This window comes from Aythya marila, assembly GCF_965140915.1.
Source record: "Aythya marila genome assembly, chromosome: 7".
Taxonomy (NCBI): Eukaryota; Metazoa; Chordata; class Aves; order Anseriformes; family Anatidae; genus Aythya; species Aythya marila.
The window spans coordinates 12,915,759-12,934,345 of NC_139048.1; the positions used below are offsets into that span (position 1 = coordinate 12,915,759).

An 18,587-nucleotide genomic window follows, 5' to 3' on the forward strand; every position below is an offset into this window, starting at 1 on the left:
CCCAGATAGCCTCAAGCAGTTTCAGTATTTGCTGCAGGACAAGAGCAGAAACAGGAATAGGTACCACAGAGCAGATGTCTCACACAACTTGCTGCCTTACTGTAATTTCTCCTTGTGTCCAAGTGCTGATGGCTCAGGTGATTGGCAACACCAGAGGCTAAGCTGCCCAGGACTGCTGGATTTTGTCCTCAAAAGCCTGGCAGCAGCTCCTCATATACCAGTGTGGGAGCCAGCAGTGCAGGATTTTCACCAAGGGATTCTCTGAGACATTTTCTTTGGATTTCTGAATAGTTCTGTAATAACATTTGTAAATATTGCATTTTTTCTTTCGCATGTTCCTCTCCAAGGCAAATCTGGAACACGTGCCCTTGCGAGCACAACAATCTCACCACAAGGACATTGCTGAAAGCCTACAGATTTCTGCTTTATTAAAGTGTCAGAGAAAACACCTCAGGGCTTCAGGAAAAAAAAGTTACCAGCCGACAGACAGTTTCTCAGTTGAGTGAGTGCTGCTCTTTACCCCTCCTCAACCCAGCCAAGCACCTAAACTGTTTACACAAAACAGCATCAGACACTCAGAGCTGCCCTCTGCCCTGGGAATGACACTCTGGCTTGCAGGACAGGCACCGGGGTGGCACTAGAAAGGACCGAAGCAGATTTGTTCTTTTATATCCCTGGTTGGGCTGGGCTGGGATCACACATGTCCCCAGGGGAAGGGGGGTGGATGGGGGCATGCATGTGCCAAAACAGGGAATATGCACGCACTCCAAGAAGCGGCCAGGATTATTTATTGTAGCAAATTTACTGCAAGCCCTAAAAGCTTTTGGGACTGAGATAAATATGGCCTCATTGTTATTCGTACAATTTACTCTTTCACAGTCTCTTGCCAATACTTTACAGCAATCACAGGCTGCATGAAGTAAATATTCATATGGTAATCTAGGCTGCACATGTTCCATGTATTAATCAGCACCTATAAACAGTTCTCAATACAGTCTGACCACAGGCAAACTAATATCCAAATTAAAATCTTGTATAAAGCCTGCCAAGAATTAGACACAGCTGGACAAAGGATACACAGTTTTGCTAAAAAAGGCAATGGTTAATGATGGACCAGATTCTCTCTTCAGCAGCCACTGCTAGTAGAAAGGCTTGGGAGGTCCCCTGGGTACCAGAAGGGGAGGAAAAGATGCACTCCAAACCCAAACTGCTAAGCTATAGCTGCTTCTACAGACTCAGGCTCCCACTGAAGTGTTGGAAGGGACCCCCACTCCCTAGCAGTACCCTGAATTACATGGAAGAAACCAAACTGGGGCATGCATCTCAGAGGCAGAGAAGGAGGAAATCTTCCTGAACCCCATATGGTTCCAGCAGCTTGATGGGATTCTCAAATCTGCAACGAAATCTCAGAATAAACCTCAATAAACCGAATGAGACCTCCTGACCTCTTTCCCCTAGTTTTCCAAAGGGAGTTTGGATTCTATAAGACCTGAATAACTAAGTTAGTGGCTGGTCTTTAGCTGGTAAGAAACACGAAATGTTTAAGATCCCATATTCCACAGGCACACGTAACAATAAGGCTTATGGACTTATCAGAAAAACAGAGGCATTTTCACATTTCTATCCGTCCCTAGGGTACAAGTTCTGCTGAAGCCTGCTGATCACTCCCAGGAGGCCTTCCCAGTAGATTCAGCAGGAGCCCTGCTCATAAACCCCTCATGCAGAGATGAAACATTTGCATGCATATTCTTCACATATGTTATGCAAACTAAAATCCTAAAATATACAGTAATAAACAACTGAATTTCCTGAGATAGTTACATTGTTTCAGAATGAGAAAGAAATAATCCAGAACCTTTGCCTAAACCACTAAGCCCACTCAAACCTTTGATAGTGTTTTCAAAAAGGAAATGTTGCTTTCATCTCCTCCCAAATCATTTCTTGCAGTTGTTTGTCCAAACTGCTAGCCAACATGGAAGAAATCCTATTAGGCAATGTGAGGGAGTCCTGCTGTGTTTCCAGCCTGAATGGAACCAGTAAGAACTCCACAGGAGACGAAGCAAACCTAGAGGGGGGATTTTCTGCCTATGGGCCTGAGCCTAAAATTGCCCTACATTTTTAAAAGGAAGCATCTCCCTCCTTTCTTGCTCCTTTTCTGGCTATAAGGGAAGAGGCAGAGAAGCCTAGCAAGCGGCCATAGATCCCAGCACATTGGGAGCTCTAGCAATGGACAACAGCAGGATCATTCAGACTAGAGATGGCTAGAGATGCACCAAAGCTACTGCCTCTCAGGATGTCAAATATGTTTGTTTTTTTTCTTGCTGTTTTCCAAGCAATCTCAACTTAATCTGCTATTCCTCATCTAACATCCAGACAAGCTCTCTTGGAGCATGGATTTCCCTTTTCTTCAGTTTCTATAGGGGTCTGTACTAACGGGTCTGAGAACAATGGTGACAAAAGCAGAAAGATTATAGATATTTAAGGCCAAGATCTGACTACTGTGTTTTGTGTGGAGGGGATAAATACCTGCTGTGAGCACCTGGTACACCCCAACAGTCATTCACAGTAGCTACCATACCAATAAGGGAAGGTATCGACCACTCACCTTAAGCCTGACTTGTTCATAAATAATGATGGGCCTGTTGCTGAAGGTAATGGCATTGCAGAAGCTAGATTGGCGTTTTACTGCCTTCTGTGTCGTGTCCATGATGATCTGGGATCCCTTCGTGTGGGGGTGGAAAAGCAGAGGGCTGACTGTCAGAGTCCCACACTGTGGGATGGGAAGGCAGTGCTTCTGCTTGTGGTGGCATCGGTGGGAGGAAGCTGGAAATGAGCCACCTATGGAATCTGAAAGCAGAATGAGGAAAAGTGAGGTTTAAAATCTGCTGTAATAAGTAAAACAAAAAACTATCAATGAAAAAAATTGGGGGGAGGAGGGGAGAGAAGGTTGTAGAGCAAAATGAAAGTCAGTCAAATCCTGTCTCTGTAAACTAATAGAGGTTTCTAGAGCATCTTGAACAACAAAAGACTATTAGGACACCAAAGGTTCCCATCCGGGCAATCTGATGGCACAGAGCCTGACATGGAGAACACAGCTCAGCTCCTGAAATCTGAGGCCATTTTGAGGCCACACATCAGAACACAAGGCAAGAATCAGCTCCAAAACTGGACCAAAGCATGTGTGATGTTTGTGTATCAAAGCTGTCCCACCCAACTTGACCATTTCTCCCACTTCTCCTTTGCAACAGCAGCTCCATCAATCCTTGTGCCCATTTGCCTTTGTGTGCTGTTCTATCCGCTCTCACTAAGTGCCAGCTCAGACACATAAATTCCTAACTCATACCTGAGCGCTGCTCAGTGATAACCCACCTGGACTTCTCCACCCACCTACACTCCTCTCTCCTCCAGCGATGGGAGCCTCAGCTGAGATCCCACTCGTCATGAAGGCACTTACCAGCACACCATGACATGGCAAGGAAAGTGGAGAGGGAGCAAAGTTGTAAAGCAGGGAGGAGCTTATGTCTTTAACCAAGAGAGTCAGTGCACAACTGACATGATCACGACAGCAGCTTTGTTCATGAATGACAGGATTCATGAGTTTTTTTTTCAATAGGGAGCCTGAAGCAGTTCAAGCACAAAACAATCATTATACTGAACAAAAGTCATCTGCTTCCTTTTCCTTGTGTGCACAAACAGAGTGCATTATGCACGTATGTTTGGGAGGAGATGCTCATAGATTTGGAAATAGAGTACCAACAGAGTAATGAATTATTCTATGATAGACTCAGGGATGCAATGAAAGCAATGTGACCTTAAAGCTGTGTCACTTTGCTTGTGCATGACTAAACACTGGTTTAAAACTCTATTCCTCTAATGCACAAACTACATAAACTAATTATATACATTCTTCATGCAAATTAATTGCTGACACTTATGTCTTTATATATCTACTATAAAATAATGCTTACACCTCTAATGTAATTCTTGGGAGGTAGAAATGTAGAGCCTGAACCTTATTCCTCCTAGCTTTTAGGGCAGCCTGTAACTATGTGACATTGCAATGGTTCATCATCACAGCAAGTCTAAATAAGTAACAACAGAACTCAGAATGCTGATTTCTGATGAGAACATTTTGACGCAACTTCAACATCAGCCTCTTCAGCTTTCTGCTCTCATCCTCTTGCTGTTCTGTTTCTCAATGCTATCCCTCCAGAACAGAGCAAAGAGGCCAGACAAGTGGTTTTACCTTGAAAAATTCTCATCAATGCTGTAAGGGAGAGATGAACCAGCTGGAAGTGATTTGATGCTAAAAATTGTGTAGAATATAAGACATCTTCCTGTTTCTCACAAGAGAAGCAAACACCAAATATACATTCAATTCAAGCTAAACTTGCATCCAGACCTGAATTTTGTAGCTCCAACTTTTTGCTAGCAGCCACTTACCAAAACAAACTTGTGAAGCATAAAGGCACAGACATTTTAACTTGTTTGCATATCTCTACTCTAATTTTACTGGATAATTTGGCTGTGATTATAACAACTGCTGCATCTCTCCCTAGGATGTGGCACCCTTCTAAAACATGGTAATGAAGTGACAAAAACTGCTCACAGCTTTCAAAACACGCTCTGATAACAACACTACATATGTCCAGAGCATCTGCTGGAGCTGTGTTATGGAGCCTTAGGGTCCTGTCTGCCCCCACGGGAAAGATGTTAGAGGAATGCTTATTTTTTGTGACAGTCTGGCACTGCTGAGTGAGAATGGGTCAAACTCACCCTAGGCCAATACCTGCAGGAGAAGTGCCCCTGTGCATACGGCTGAAACTCAGGGCAAATACGTCCTATGGGAAGGAAAGAAATCAGTCAGGGAAGGGCATCCTCAGGTGGAAAATGCAAATGGGGAGAAGACCCTTTCCTGCTCCCACATGCTCTCACTCAGCAATGACTCTCACTTGAGGAACAGAGTTGAATAAGAACAGGAAACTATCTTATTTTTTTTTTAAAAAAAAGTCTTTATTTAAAACCAAAATATTTGGGTTTTACTTTCACTTAACAAATGTTTGGAGAAGTTACAAAGCAATGGACCAAATAGGATAGATGCCTTTGCTCAGTTCTTCAGGACAGTATGCCCACTCCAAAAGGAGGATACACCATGCAAGTTCAGATGGATGGTAACACAAACACCAAAGACTGGACTTAAGAAAGGAAAGGGACACTTCTGAAACACAATATGGTGATACATCAGTGTCCTTGCTTGGCCAGCTAAAAATAAATCATCTGCTGAAAGTTTTTTTCAAACTGAGCTTGACCTGGACTCCAGTCTTCTCCCATTCACTTATTTAAATTACTACACATTTCAACATCCTTAGCTTTTGCTGCTAGGAATATTGGTACAACACATCTGAGGCCTTTGCAGTAGATTTCAACTTATTGTTTTTCTTCATCTTCATAGAAAAGAATTGAGTGAAGCTCACAAACCTGGAGTCTCAGCTGGCAAAACAGGCAAAAGTCCTTCTGGCATCAGAGAAATCATGTGAGATTCCATTAGCTGGAAACCTAATCCTCCTCCTCCACAGCCTGACTTATCAGTCACTTACAAAGGAGAAGTGAAGTAATAGCTTCTAATAAAGTTTGCAAACAAACAAGAAGGCTCGAATCCAAAAGCATGTTCAAGGGCACCACAGGTTTCCCATGCAACAGCACAGCTGTAAAATAGCCAGGCAAAAAAAATTCCTCCTGACAAGTGGGACTTGTAACAACGTACCATGATCATGCAAACAGCTGGTATCTTGTGACAACAGTCACAAGAGTCAAGGCATGTCTGAAAAAAAGCCCCAGTGTCAAAGTGCTGCAAATCTAGAGAAGCCCCATGGGTCCCCATACAGGTTTCCAGGTTTCACATTGTGGGTCACAGAGATCAGCATCTGCTCACTCTCATGGTTTTAAAGATTGGATAGGCTTTAATTTTCAATTCATGCTCAACAACAGATGCTGGTTGTACCATTTCCTTCAGTACTGGAAACCACAACATGAAGCACTCCAAGCTGTTCTGCCTTCAGATGCCTAAATGCATCCTTTCTGGAGCCCAGGCTGTTTGAGAAAGCGGAATATTGCCCCACAAGTGGCACGCTTCTCCCTTCATGTGTGCTAACTGTCCCTGGGCTCAAGAATCTCAAGGCCTGAGCAAAATCCACAAGCCTTATAAAAGGCAGCACTGGGGCACTGGATGTTCTCAGATTAGAAAATGCATCCCAAAGCCTGTTAGGGGTTTTCACTAGAAGCATTCATGCTTTGCAAAAATGAGACAGTCTTAAAGGCTTGGATTTCTTAAATGCTGCAAAAAAAAAAAATGACTGGAGTTCATTTTTAACAAATACGTCTTTTCCAGTTGAAAAAAAATCTTGACAGGCACATATCAGAACATTGTCAAAACTCATTTCAGAGTGGAAACTAACTGCAAGGTATTTAAGATTAACTTATTTAAGCGTGTAATATGATTGGCACTCAGAACTGAGCGAAAGAGAAAAGACAACTTGAAACCAGAGCCCTGGGACTGACTTGAAATACAAGTGGGAATGACAAATCCCCATGTACCTGGTAAAGAGGAAAAGAGAGGCATAAGGGTTGGTGACAGAGGCATGCCTGTCCTGCAGGCCAGTGAGAGTAAGAAGAGTGGACAGGGCAAAACACCACACCAAAAATCATAGAATTCTTTAGATTGGAAAAGACTTAAAGATCATCAAGTCCAATCATCAACCTGACCTACCAAGTCCCGTCTCTAAACCATGCCCATTAGGGCCACATCCACATCTCTTAAACACCTTCAGAAATGGGGAAACCCCCACTTCCCTGGACAGCCCCCTCCAAGGCTTGACCAGTCCCTCCATGAAAAAAAATTCTTAAAAAGAAAAAAGTGTTTCAATACTGTGACTTTATCAAAGGGAGATGAGAAAGTTAGTTTTATTGCCAGGTGGCTGTACCATATATGTATTTTACAGGATGGATTTTGAGAAGGAAGAAAATGAACCACTGTGGGGAATGCAAAGGACACAATTCCCTGGGGACGTGAGCAAGGTGCAGCAGGAAAGCCCTAGCCCTGAAAGTATCTGCACAGTCTCTCCAAAGGCATATTAATAAAGATCAAAAGGAGAAAAACCACAATGAACTCCTTGTGCTAGGCTTTGCAAATGTATTCTTAAAAGCACTTTTCAAGATATGGTTTACTAAAAATAAACATTAGCTCAACACCATGGGAAACTGAAAGGGGTTGCAAACCCTGTTTTCCTCGCGTGCAGCCTGACCCTGTGCATGCGCACAGGAGAGAAGGAACTGTAAATAAGTGCAAATGAAAAAAGCTTTTTTTTCCATTGCCTTCTCTTGAAGGAATAAGTAATCATGCATCTCCAGGCTATAACCAACTCCCCCTATGCCTGTTATGATGATAATGGCCTTATTATATCACTGTCACCAGGTCAGCTACTGATCTTGGCATTACAGAATGACCAAGATAAACAACTTTGCTCTTCCACGAAGACCACAGCTTTGCAGGAGTTGAGGCATGCAATTATAAGAATGCAAAGGGTTAATTCTTTAAGAGGAGCATTAAAATGCTTAAAAGGGGAGCATTAAAGCCAGACAACCTGAACTTATACAGCATCTTCAGTTAAACTTCAGAGAATTAGGGACTTATCTACAAGGTGGATTTGAGCCAGCAGGTCAGATCTAGCACTCCCATCCAAGACTACAAAACTAGTCAAAGCCAAAACATAACTTATTTTCATCTGTGCTATTTTAGCAGTGATGAGATGTATCAAGAGAGTAGGTCTGCACATAGTGTAAGATTTTCCACTTAAACTGCAAACTGTGAGACAAGAGACAGGTGCGGACAGACAACATGTACATGAAAGGAAATAATACCAGCCAGGGTGGGGCTTGGAGATGTGCTATTTTTTAATTATTTTTTCTTTTAAGCAACCTCAGTGGAACCCATTGAACAACAACTCCATGGCTACAACCTGAATCCTGGATGCAAGACTTTATGAGGGCTTGCTTCAAGGTTATAAGTTTTAGCAAGAGTCAGGAGAGTGGCAATTTTTATGGAGATTGAAAAAGAAGGTCAAAGAGCCTAGGAGAGATAAAAGAGCTCTGTTTCAGTTCTATTAAGCCCATATTGTTTGCAATATTTTATTTAAAAAGCAAAAATAAAAATAAAAATAAAATCCTAGTGCAAAAATTTAGGTTGGCCAAAGAAGACTTAAGTACTACAGAGGAGCAGTAAATCTGTTAATTGTCTGTAGGAAAGTTACATCCAAACTAATGTTTGTGGTTGAATTTACTCAGAGAAAGATAAAGATGATGCTCCTGGGCAGAGCCTAGTGGAACCTCTCCTGGATGTGCAAAGGAAGGTGAGAAAGACCCTTGAAATGACATGCAGGAGAGGCAGGCAGGGAGGAGGCAGGACGGAGCTAGGGAGCAACCTCAGGAGCAATAACCCAGTTGACAGCACCACAAGTGCTTAGCAAAGCTAAGTACCATGAGGATGGCTCATTATGCTCTTTTTTTGTGAAGAAAATATGATATGCAAGAGAGCTGTGAGAATACAGAAGTATTTCTATATGCATATAGGACTGCTTAGAAGAAAACCCTTACCAGGAGAATTAATTTTTAAACTTGCCACCTTCAGTAATGCTACCGTGTAATCATTAACAATTTCTTGGCACCTAATAAGGCACTCTTTACTCAGCATCTCGCACAGTCACTTGGAACAATTCAGCCACCCCCATTACCAAGAGCTCCAGCACCGTGCTGCCTTCTGTGGGTGCAGCTGCCTTTGCAGGCCCCCTTCTTGCCCTCTCCCCAAGCCCCCACAGAGCAGAAATGTGCTGAGCACATAAGACCAGCAGGCACTAAGTCAGCAGCACATGCTCCTGTTGGCTGTGTGAGGAGAAAGATGGGCTGAGCAGCCCCCTGGAAAGAAAGAAAAAGAGAAAGAAAGGAAAAGGAGAAAGGAGATGGAAAGGAGCCAGCAAGTGCAATGGTGCAAGTCCCTCCATCAGCAGCAACCACGCTATTTCCCAGAAGCTTCACTGATTCTTGCAAGCAGGAGCAACTTGGGTGTGTTATCTAATTATTTATTCTGGGGAGGAACTATGGACTTCTGACTTCATCCTCCTTGTCTCAAAGAAAAGTAGATACACTGTTTGACATTAAATTATAAGATTACATATACTTAATAAAATAATCCCAGAGTTATCTTTGCTCCGCTGTTCCAATGTATTAATGAAGGAACTACTTGTCAAAGCTCCTTTTCCAAAAAACATTAACATCATGGTCCACCTTGGACAATCCAGTGTCATTTCCCATCTAACTTAATTCCATTTATTAATTTTCTTAGTATAGAGCAGAGCTATGCATGGAGCACTCTACACCTGTATTAACATTAGAGATCCTCCTAATTTATAATAATATAAACTAAGCCTAAGTAGATATTATACACATTTAACTAAGAATGGTGCTGCAAGATTAGGGCCACCAGCATCTCTGCCTGTCTCTCTAACTTCACAGGAGTGCACATCCTCTGATGGCAAGGACAAGTTCAGCTTCTGCTTTCATCCATGCTTTTCTATGGGACTGCCAGGAAGCAATACACTGGCTCCTTACATGCTGTCCCCAAGCAGTACGTCTGCTCACTCGTGGGCTAGACAGGCTCCAGAGCTGGTTTCCCTGTTGTTCTGGTTGAGAAAACAGCGTTTTGCCCTGATGGCAGCAGTGCCAGCTCCTTGGGGAGCATGTGGGCAGCTACTTGCTCAGCTTTTCCCCCAGAAAAGCTATGGGGGTCAGAAGATTTTTGTGTCCCACCTGGAGGTGGCCAGCATGCTGCTGCCCAGGGAACTGCTAAATGCAGTCTCCTGGTATAACAAGTTTCAGCCAAGGTTCTAACCCACTGACTGGTTATCTTAGATGTAGCTTCTAATGGTCCTAGACACATACCTGACCATCACTGATATCCTGGCAGGCCCTGAGATACTGTGCAAATTCCCTGGAGTCACGTTACCCTGCAGGCATAGCCAGAAGGCACTCATCCCAACAACAAACATTGCATCGGTTTTAAACCAAAGCATCTTTCCCAGTCCAGTATTTCCACCCTAGCATAAGGTGCTTTTTCCCTATCCCTCCTGCAATGCTGGGCACAGCTGTGATGAACGGCGAAGCTGCTGCCCAGAGGTAGCTGTGCTCCGCAGCACAGCCCACAGCACAGCCATGCCTGGAGGGTTAATGACACTTCACGCTGGAAAGAAGTAGCTGCATAAAAGCAGAGCCCAACTGCAAATATTTTATGGCCATGTAGTATTTCCACGGACTACAAATCAATGTAAAAGATGTTTTCTTCAAGGGGCCTCATATAGACTGTGTTTTTAAAATGCATTCCCTCTGCTAAATATAAATCAGTAAGAGTTTTTGTTCTTCCAAAAGATTAACTAGCCTCAGTATTTTGGGATCTAATTCTGGAATACTTGTAGATGTGCCAGCATTCTCTTCCAATTTAAATAGTTTAATGGAAAGTCTATCCTGGGCACACTTTCCATGTACGGTGTAATAGCTTGGAAGCCCGAATATTGAGAGTTCACCACAAAATGAAGTGACCCATAAAGGTTAAACTTAGATATTTCTCAGGACAAGAAAGAAGGTGGGGACAATAGAGATCAGGGAAAAAAATAAATAAATAATAATAATAATAATAATAAAAAGCAAACCTGCAAACCTAAAAGTATTAGAGACAAGAAAATGGGTATGCAGAACCAAAATCCAAAATCAAGTAGAAAGTGGTGTAACCTCCCAAACAGTGCAAAGAAAATGCAAGTTGGAGAAGCTGTTGTTCTAAACTCATCTCCTTGAATTAGCTTTGAATCATACCTGTATAAAATTGAGAATGTTCCTCTGGTCTAAAGATGCTGGATTAGGCTTACAGCAGGCCTCTCACACCCCATATTTACAATACAAAGGGCTGTATTAGGTTGCTTTTCTTTAAACACTCCCTCTGTCACCAGTAAATAGACACAGGGTCTCAAGTTGGTAATGAAGAGCATCTCTGAATTATCTTCTTGTCTGGATCATCAACTGGAGGATTCTCTCCCACTGTTCTACCCCATCCCAGCGTATAAGACTATACATTAGGGATGCAGAAGGCGCTGGCCAAAACCCTCCTGCTGTTTCTGACCTCTCATGTATTAAGCGTTCTGTTTAGCAAAGCTCCTTAATCACAGACCACTTTGCACTAAGACAAAAATCAGACACCCTCCTACCTTGCTCTCTACAAAAATCATGGCTTTGCTGTGTGTCCCTGGAATAGAACAAGTGAACAATAGGACACTGGAATAGCACGGGCTCCCCAAAATAGGACAAAAATACAGGAATATTTCTGCAGACATAGCATTTGCAGGATGGTGGTATTATGTTGGGCATTCAAAGCTTGCATTCATAGCTGCAAGGCACAGAACAAAGGCTGCTGGAGGGATGGATGCCTCTAGAAAGAGCCTGGATAACACTTAAGATGTGGATAGCACCATTCACCTCAGAGCAAACTCTACACTTGCACTAATTGAAATATCCCCAAGGTTATAGAGATTTAAGCTTCAAATACCATCAGCTCCTCAAAGCCACAAAATGTTCAGACACCAACGGGCTAGATGAGCTTAGATCAGCAATCAGCAAAGAGCTCTTCCTCAAGAGCTCACAGGCTCAATCACATTGGGGATTCAGGATCTTAACGTACTTTCTGCCAACCCAAATACCCATCTCTGGGCACAGCAAGGGTATGCCCAGCACCAACCCGACGTGCTTCTGCCTTACAGCAGCATATGTGAGTAAAGCATAACATTTCTTTCAATCCAGAAACATTGACGACAACTTTGGACTGAAGTTGTGAAACCTCCAGTGGCTGTGTTGCCTCTTCTGTATTTTGCTGCTTGAATTTATTGCAAATGTCACGTGTGAATGCCCTCACTTTAATTTAGTATCTGGTTGGTCAGGATATATAATCCAGAGACTATTTTTTACTTCTCTTCTTTCCCAGCTGGACAGCGTAGATTATGTTTATCATTCAGTACCACATACCATGAAGCTTTAAGCCATAATGCCATTTCTAAAGAATCTCAGGAAGCAGTTTTTCTCTCATACATGACATTTACATTTGGAGCGTGCCTTCTTTCCCAATATAAACCATCAATTTAGATCCACTTTGAGGTACCATAAAGTTGGGTCATTTTGTGTTAGTCTTCTTTAAAAATGCAGCGCGCTCAGGTCATGCTTATTTCAAATTCTTCCTCCTAAAGTTCGCTGCCGTAATTTGCAGGGTCCTCTGAGAGCATGCCTGCTGGAAGCAGCTCCTTACACCCTCCGTATTTAAAACTTAACAAGCACTTCTAAAATGCTGTGATTATTTTTCCAAGCCCAAGCAGTACTTCACACTAAGTACTTCCCTTCCGCTGCTTTCAGAGCGCATCTCGTTTGCTGGTGGCTGCCCACAAGCATGTGAGAAACAGCTCAGGTCCAAACCCAAGAGCCAGTGCTCCCCTTCCCATGGAGGGGACACTGCGAGGTGACAGCACAGCCAAAGAACAGTGCCCAGCTCCATGATGGAGATCTTCTACCCCTCAATGGAAACACCAGGAATTTCCTGACTGCCATCGTGTCTGTCTGAGGACAACAATGACTTGTTTTGTGACACGGAGCATTTGAATCTTTTGCAAAACCCTGCTGGTGGTGATGTTGTAATACTCAGACCATTGCTTTTTCCTTCCTGCAGTTTTGTACTGGTAGATGTGCTGTTACCCAGTACATCTTCTGTCTTCTTTGGTATGTTTTTGTTCCTCTCTGATCAACTGAAAATTCACTTTTTCAGTGCAAGAGGATTACACTGCTTATTTTGCCATTTGTTGGTACAGTCTTAAAACTATTTACATCTATGCCAGTTAACCAAATAGCAAGGATTTTCATTCAGTATAAAGTGCAAAGCAATCCTACAGGGAAGCCCTTTAAGTATATAATTACTGAGGGTCTTCTGGTTTCTTCATTCACAAATTAAAATTGCACTTGAATTTTTGTTTTTGACATGCTGTCTGGCCAATCCCAGAAGATATTGATCCCAATGGCTTTATTCCTGATTACATTTGGCAGTACGTAAACCCTTAAAGTGTAGAGTTACTAAGAGCTAACGACTTAGCAGGTACGTGAAAATGTGACTTTACTATTTGGCCATGTTTAACAACCTCATAAATGTTTCAGGATTACAGGAACAATGTACTTCCTTGAACTCCTCCTCCACCATTTCTGTATTGAAATCCTCCCGCCTTCTCCTTCCCACCTCTCCCTCTCCATCTGCCATTCCTGTGAGAACTCACAGACCAGATGACCTTCACTTCTGCTTTACCATTCCTTCTCCAAAAGATCTTCCTCCTCCTCCTTTCTCATAAGTACTCAGCCACTTCCATCACTGACCTCAACTTACTCAGCACATTTCTGTCACACCTTTACTCTTTTTCAGCTCTTATGGTCTCTTGTCTTGTTCTCCTCTAAACAGACATGCTTCACTTCTCATTTAAAAAACAAACAAACAAACAAACAAACAAACAAAAAAAACCCTACCCCTCTCCTAAAACAAAACAGATCCTAATGAGTAGCCAAGGCTCCTCAGCCCCAAAAAGTTAGAACCAGATTTTCTTCTTTTGGTGGCACCCACTATTTATCCCATAAGGTATTTCTGCAAAGTAACTTGCAGTGGGCAGTAAGTGAGGTTATGGAGTTTGTCATCAGCAGGGGATTTTTGATACAATTCACTTCAGGTGCATTGTTATGATTAAAACACAGGAGCTCCAAGCCTGACTTCCACAGTCAAACTAAAAAACTTGCAGCCCACCCAGAAGAGCTGGAATGAGAGCACAGAAACAAAGGTGCCAGCCCAAGGCAGGACTCCGGCAGCCTCCTGCCTCACAAATAGATATTACCGAGAACATTTGCCCAGACCAGAAAGGTCTCCAGTAGCACTAGAAGTGCTAGCCACCACACACAATTAAAATATTATTTTTCCAGGCAAGTAATTTAAGTACTGCTGCAGCAAAAACAGAAGAAAGGGCAACATTTCTCCCTTTACACAAGAATTTGGCCATCCACTGGCGCATTCCTTCGTTAATCTGCAATTTATGTGCAGAATTATTGACTTTCCCGCTCTCATTTGGCTCTACAGAACATTGCTTGCACCAGTTTAAACACCCTCTACCAGTAATTAACCCTGTGTTTTTTTTTTTATTTTGTTTTGTTTTCAAATCAGCATCTGAATCCAATCCTTTGAATTCAAAAATGAAACTTCAACGGCCAGCCTAGGAATAAAGTTACCGTTTATTTTAACAAAAGACAAACAGCATCCCTGGCGCTGATTACAAAGAAAAAGCATGAATACTATTCCATCATCCTTCCTACCAATTCCCATGCCAGACCCATGAAGTTATTACTTAACGCTTTGCTATAAATAACTGCTGGAGTAGTCCATACAGGAACTTGGTTTCCTTAGTGTCTGCTGCAACAGGTCACCCAGTAAATGGCCAAGGGTCTTACATTCATATTGCCTTAGGAAGAACATGCAGAGATGCTTTATGTCTTTCAAAGTGATCCTACCTGCTATCCAACCCTTCTTGCTGAATATCACAAACTGAAAGAAGTGGTGGGTCTTGCCACACCCTGTTTACAGTCTGGACATATGAAAAGAAGCCAGTAAATTGGAGTAAAAGAGCACAGAGTGTACTTTGGGGAAAAAGGAAAACAACTTGGTTGCACACTGGAACAGGCTCCCCAGGGAAGTGGTCACTGCACCGAGCCTGTCTGAATTTAAGAAGAGATTGGACTGTGAACTTAGGCACATGGTCTGAACTTTTGGGTAGACCCGTGCGGTGTCGAGAGTTGGACTTGATGATCCTTAAGGGTCCCTTCCAACTCAGGATATTCTATGATTCTATGATTCTATGAACTTTGTAATCTATCAGGACAAGTTCCCTTCAATACCCATGGCCAATGTGATTCCTCACACCAGAAGACAGCAGGGAGGTAATTCCACCCCTCTTCTGTCACCCTAACAGAACAAGAAAGAGCTCCAGTTCTCTCTGATTTATGTAGGCAGAAGTATACTTCAGACTAGAAAATCAAAGCCTGCATATTAAAAGCCCTCACAGTTTCCATAAATATTGACTATTTTTTTATGACTTGTGCAGCAGGGTCAACTTCTCAAGTTTTTTTTGTAGAGGAGGTTACTCCAAAATTTCTTGTGAGAAGGTGCCAAGGAAGTTCTACCACTTCTGCTTGAAGTTGTGTTAACATCAACGTATGCAAACTATGCAGAAGACAACCTTTCAGCAATGCAATATTCAGCAATTTCATACTGCTGCAGGCTTGCTCACATGGCCACGGCTTATTCAGATGACCAGTTATCATCTACCAAAGTTGGGTACCTTACAGTAGGAGACTTGGGAGGAACATCATGAAGATGACTGCGTTTCTAAATAGCTGAAGGAAGAGAAAAGTGAGTGTTGGAAAGGCAAACCAGCTTGGGAAAAAGGAAGGTGGTTGTTGTTTTTTTTTTTAATTTGTGTAAAAGGGCTTTTTTGCATACTGGGTTACAGGTAAGAATGGAAGGAGGAAGAAATGCAATGTCACGCAATTCAGTGCATTGTTCCTGATGTAGCCATAGTTGTGGCGTGACTGCCTTGAAGGTCTGCATGAACAAGAAACAAGCCTAGAGGACTCAAGGGGCTGTATTCTCTTGGTGGAAAGACACCTACACTATTTCAGAAGAGCAAGGAGCAATTAAGTGCAGAGGTAAATTCATTCATCCATTTTCCTTGCTCTTTGTAGCTTGAAAATTTGTGGAAAATCCTTTAAGTCCTTGTCCTGCTAAGGGGCATTTTTTCTGACAACAAAGACCATTTAATTTTTTTTTTCTAATATATAATTGCTCCTGATTTTGTAAGCCACAGCCTTAAATTCTGATTTAATAAGGAGCACACTGCACCCCTGACAGATATCCCTTCCTGCTAGCATGCAGAGACTTGCAGAGCTGTTGAACTGGAGTCTACAAATCTGGACTCCTGGGCCATGAAGCATTTCTCTGCTGAGTTTCTCTGCACCCAAAAGCACATCTCAACACATACTGTAAATACTGTATATAGAGTAAAACCACAATATTTGTCATCAAATTGAAGTTGCACAAATCTAAAACTGCTACCAACCTCTATTTTTTCCCCAGATTGTGCACTTCAAAATTACTTCTCTGGAGTGGAGAAGCTATTCAATGTAACTTGCCTGTATTTACACTTTATTACAGCTTCCCACACGATACTATACACCTCCTCCTGCCACAACTGAGCAGCAGAACCAGGCATGCATGTGTCACAAAAGTACTGCTTCTGGCATGCACAAAGGACCTAATGGACCTAACTTCAAGCACAGATTTCCCAAAGTGGAAAGGATTGGAAGATGGACATATGGCCAATGAAACACAAAAGATACCAGTTATCATATGCCAACTAACTTCACAAACTACTACAAGAAATTACCTGTACACTGTGTGCTGAACGCAGCTTCAGACTTATGGATGAGGCACGACCTTTGGAGTCCCCAAAGAGCAGCTTTGCTGTATGAGGGTTCAGAGAGGGAAGGTCTCTGAAACTGTGGGATAACTGATAAACGGGTAAAGAGAACTCAGGTAGACACTTTACAGATAAAGGGATAGAAACATCTTCCAGGAAATGGCTGGGGTTACCTGACCTTTGGCAAAGAGCCTTTTAAAAACTGCAGTCATCTCTTGCAGACATACTGAATGTTTTTCGCACCCTTTCAAATCCATTTGGAGAACATTCAGATGATATTTCTCTGCATTTTATCCTGTCTACCATGGGAACAGATAGCCTGAAAGCTTTATCCTTTGCATGATAAATGCCAATGCACATCTGCCTAGGAAGGATACAGGAAGCTGGAATCAACGCATCTCTATACCCTATTTCAGCAGACTTGGGATTGTCCTTAACATCAGTTTATATAGGTATAAATCCAACTTAAGCAGGGCCATGGGGATCTGCAATTACAGCTTGCAGATCTTTGTGTTCACCATCTTAATTACTAAATTTAGCAGGAATTGCACCTTGTTCTGTGTCAAGTGGGAAACTCATGAGAGCCTCTAACCCCAGACTCACAGCAGGATCAGATCTTTTGCAAGCAGGAACACCCCAGGTGTAAGATATAGTAGTGGGGAATAAAAATATGCTGCTCCAGCAGGTGGACCTGGCGAAATAAGAGGTGGTCTTTCTGCCTTCTTTCCCCAAAACAGAAGATTTCAGGAATTAATTTCTAAAATAGGACAAGATTTTCTACTGCATTCCAATGACAGTCTTACCCACTTTCCAACCTAAGCCTGACTGCTATAAGCCATGCTCAAAGTAGCAGAAGTCAAGGAGAATTAGGTCATTTTCTAGTCAATAACCATGCAAATTACAAGCCATAAAATACTGACACATGATACCTAAATACTGAATCAACTACCCTTGCTCAAGCACTGGACAGGAAGGAACAAGATTGTCCAGAAATCTCATCACAGTCATGCCACTTGATCAAGGTCTCTTCAGGCAATTTTTCAAAGCCTCTGAGGGATCGAAAGTTGGACAGCAACTCCTACCATATTGCAGATCTTACAGTGTGAGATGGATAGCTTTACTCAGAACTGGAATACAAAAAAAAAAAAAAAAAAAAATCTGAGGGCAGCATTGAAGTAATTTGTGATAAGCAGAAAATACATTAAGCAATTTTCATTCCTTTTCCACGTTATATGAAATTGACAGAATCAGTAATGCCTTTGTACAAGTAATTAGATACTTAAGACTCTCTTTTATATTTGATAATCTGATTCTGTTTGGTGTGCAAAGACAGAAGTCATTTTGATCCCAGATGTTTCAGCACAATATGGGTGTCCCTAAATTTCCATCTTCCAGGGAGACTTTTTTTTTTAAATCTCAGTCTTTGTAAGCTGCTATTTTTAACCTTTGAAAATACCAGTTCTTAACAATCTTTATGTCTCCAGTCCTTCACCCAACAGGCCTAGAGAAAAGTAAGGTTTTATTTAAAGTACTTTTAGTTGAGTCAGTGAATATTAGATATAGACAGACCAAAGCTGAAGCTGTAGCTTCCAAAAATCTCCCTCTAAAAGCCTTTTCCCTTCTGTCTCTTACTCCACAAATGCCAAAGCCAAAAAACCTTTGTCTGCCTGTCTTCTGACCAAAAGCATGATCTGTGCAGCAGAAACTGAAGTCCAGAATTTACTTCATTCCAAAACCGCATCTCCAATGCCCTTGCCTCCAAGGTGCCATTTGAATGGTTCTCTAACATTTAGCTTTTCCAAATAAGAAAAAATAGAATTATGAAGACATTCTCCTCAAGCAAAAGATGTTTACCAGAAGAAATCTTCTTTACTTTAAAGCAGCAACCAACCCACAGCGTGTACCACGTTTACACCAGAGCTGTGACAAATGCCTGTTGAGCAGCAGCACTTA

At 42.2% G+C, this 18,587-nt stretch overlaps 1 protein-coding gene across 3 annotated transcripts in view; it reads right to left on the reverse strand.

The window, feature by feature from the left end:
- Positions 1–18,587, reverse strand: part of NEURL1 (neuralized E3 ubiquitin protein ligase 1) — a 153,946-nt gene that overhangs the window by 58,657 nt on the left and 76,702 nt on the right. For all 3 annotated transcript variants that reach the window (XM_082764181.1, XM_082764183.1, XM_082764182.1), the window contains exon 2: positions 2,606–2,847. In XM_082764181.1, the coding sequence (XP_082620307.1) occupies positions 2,606–2,847 (242 nt within the window). The remainder of the gene's footprint in view (positions 1–2,605; positions 2,848–18,587) is intronic.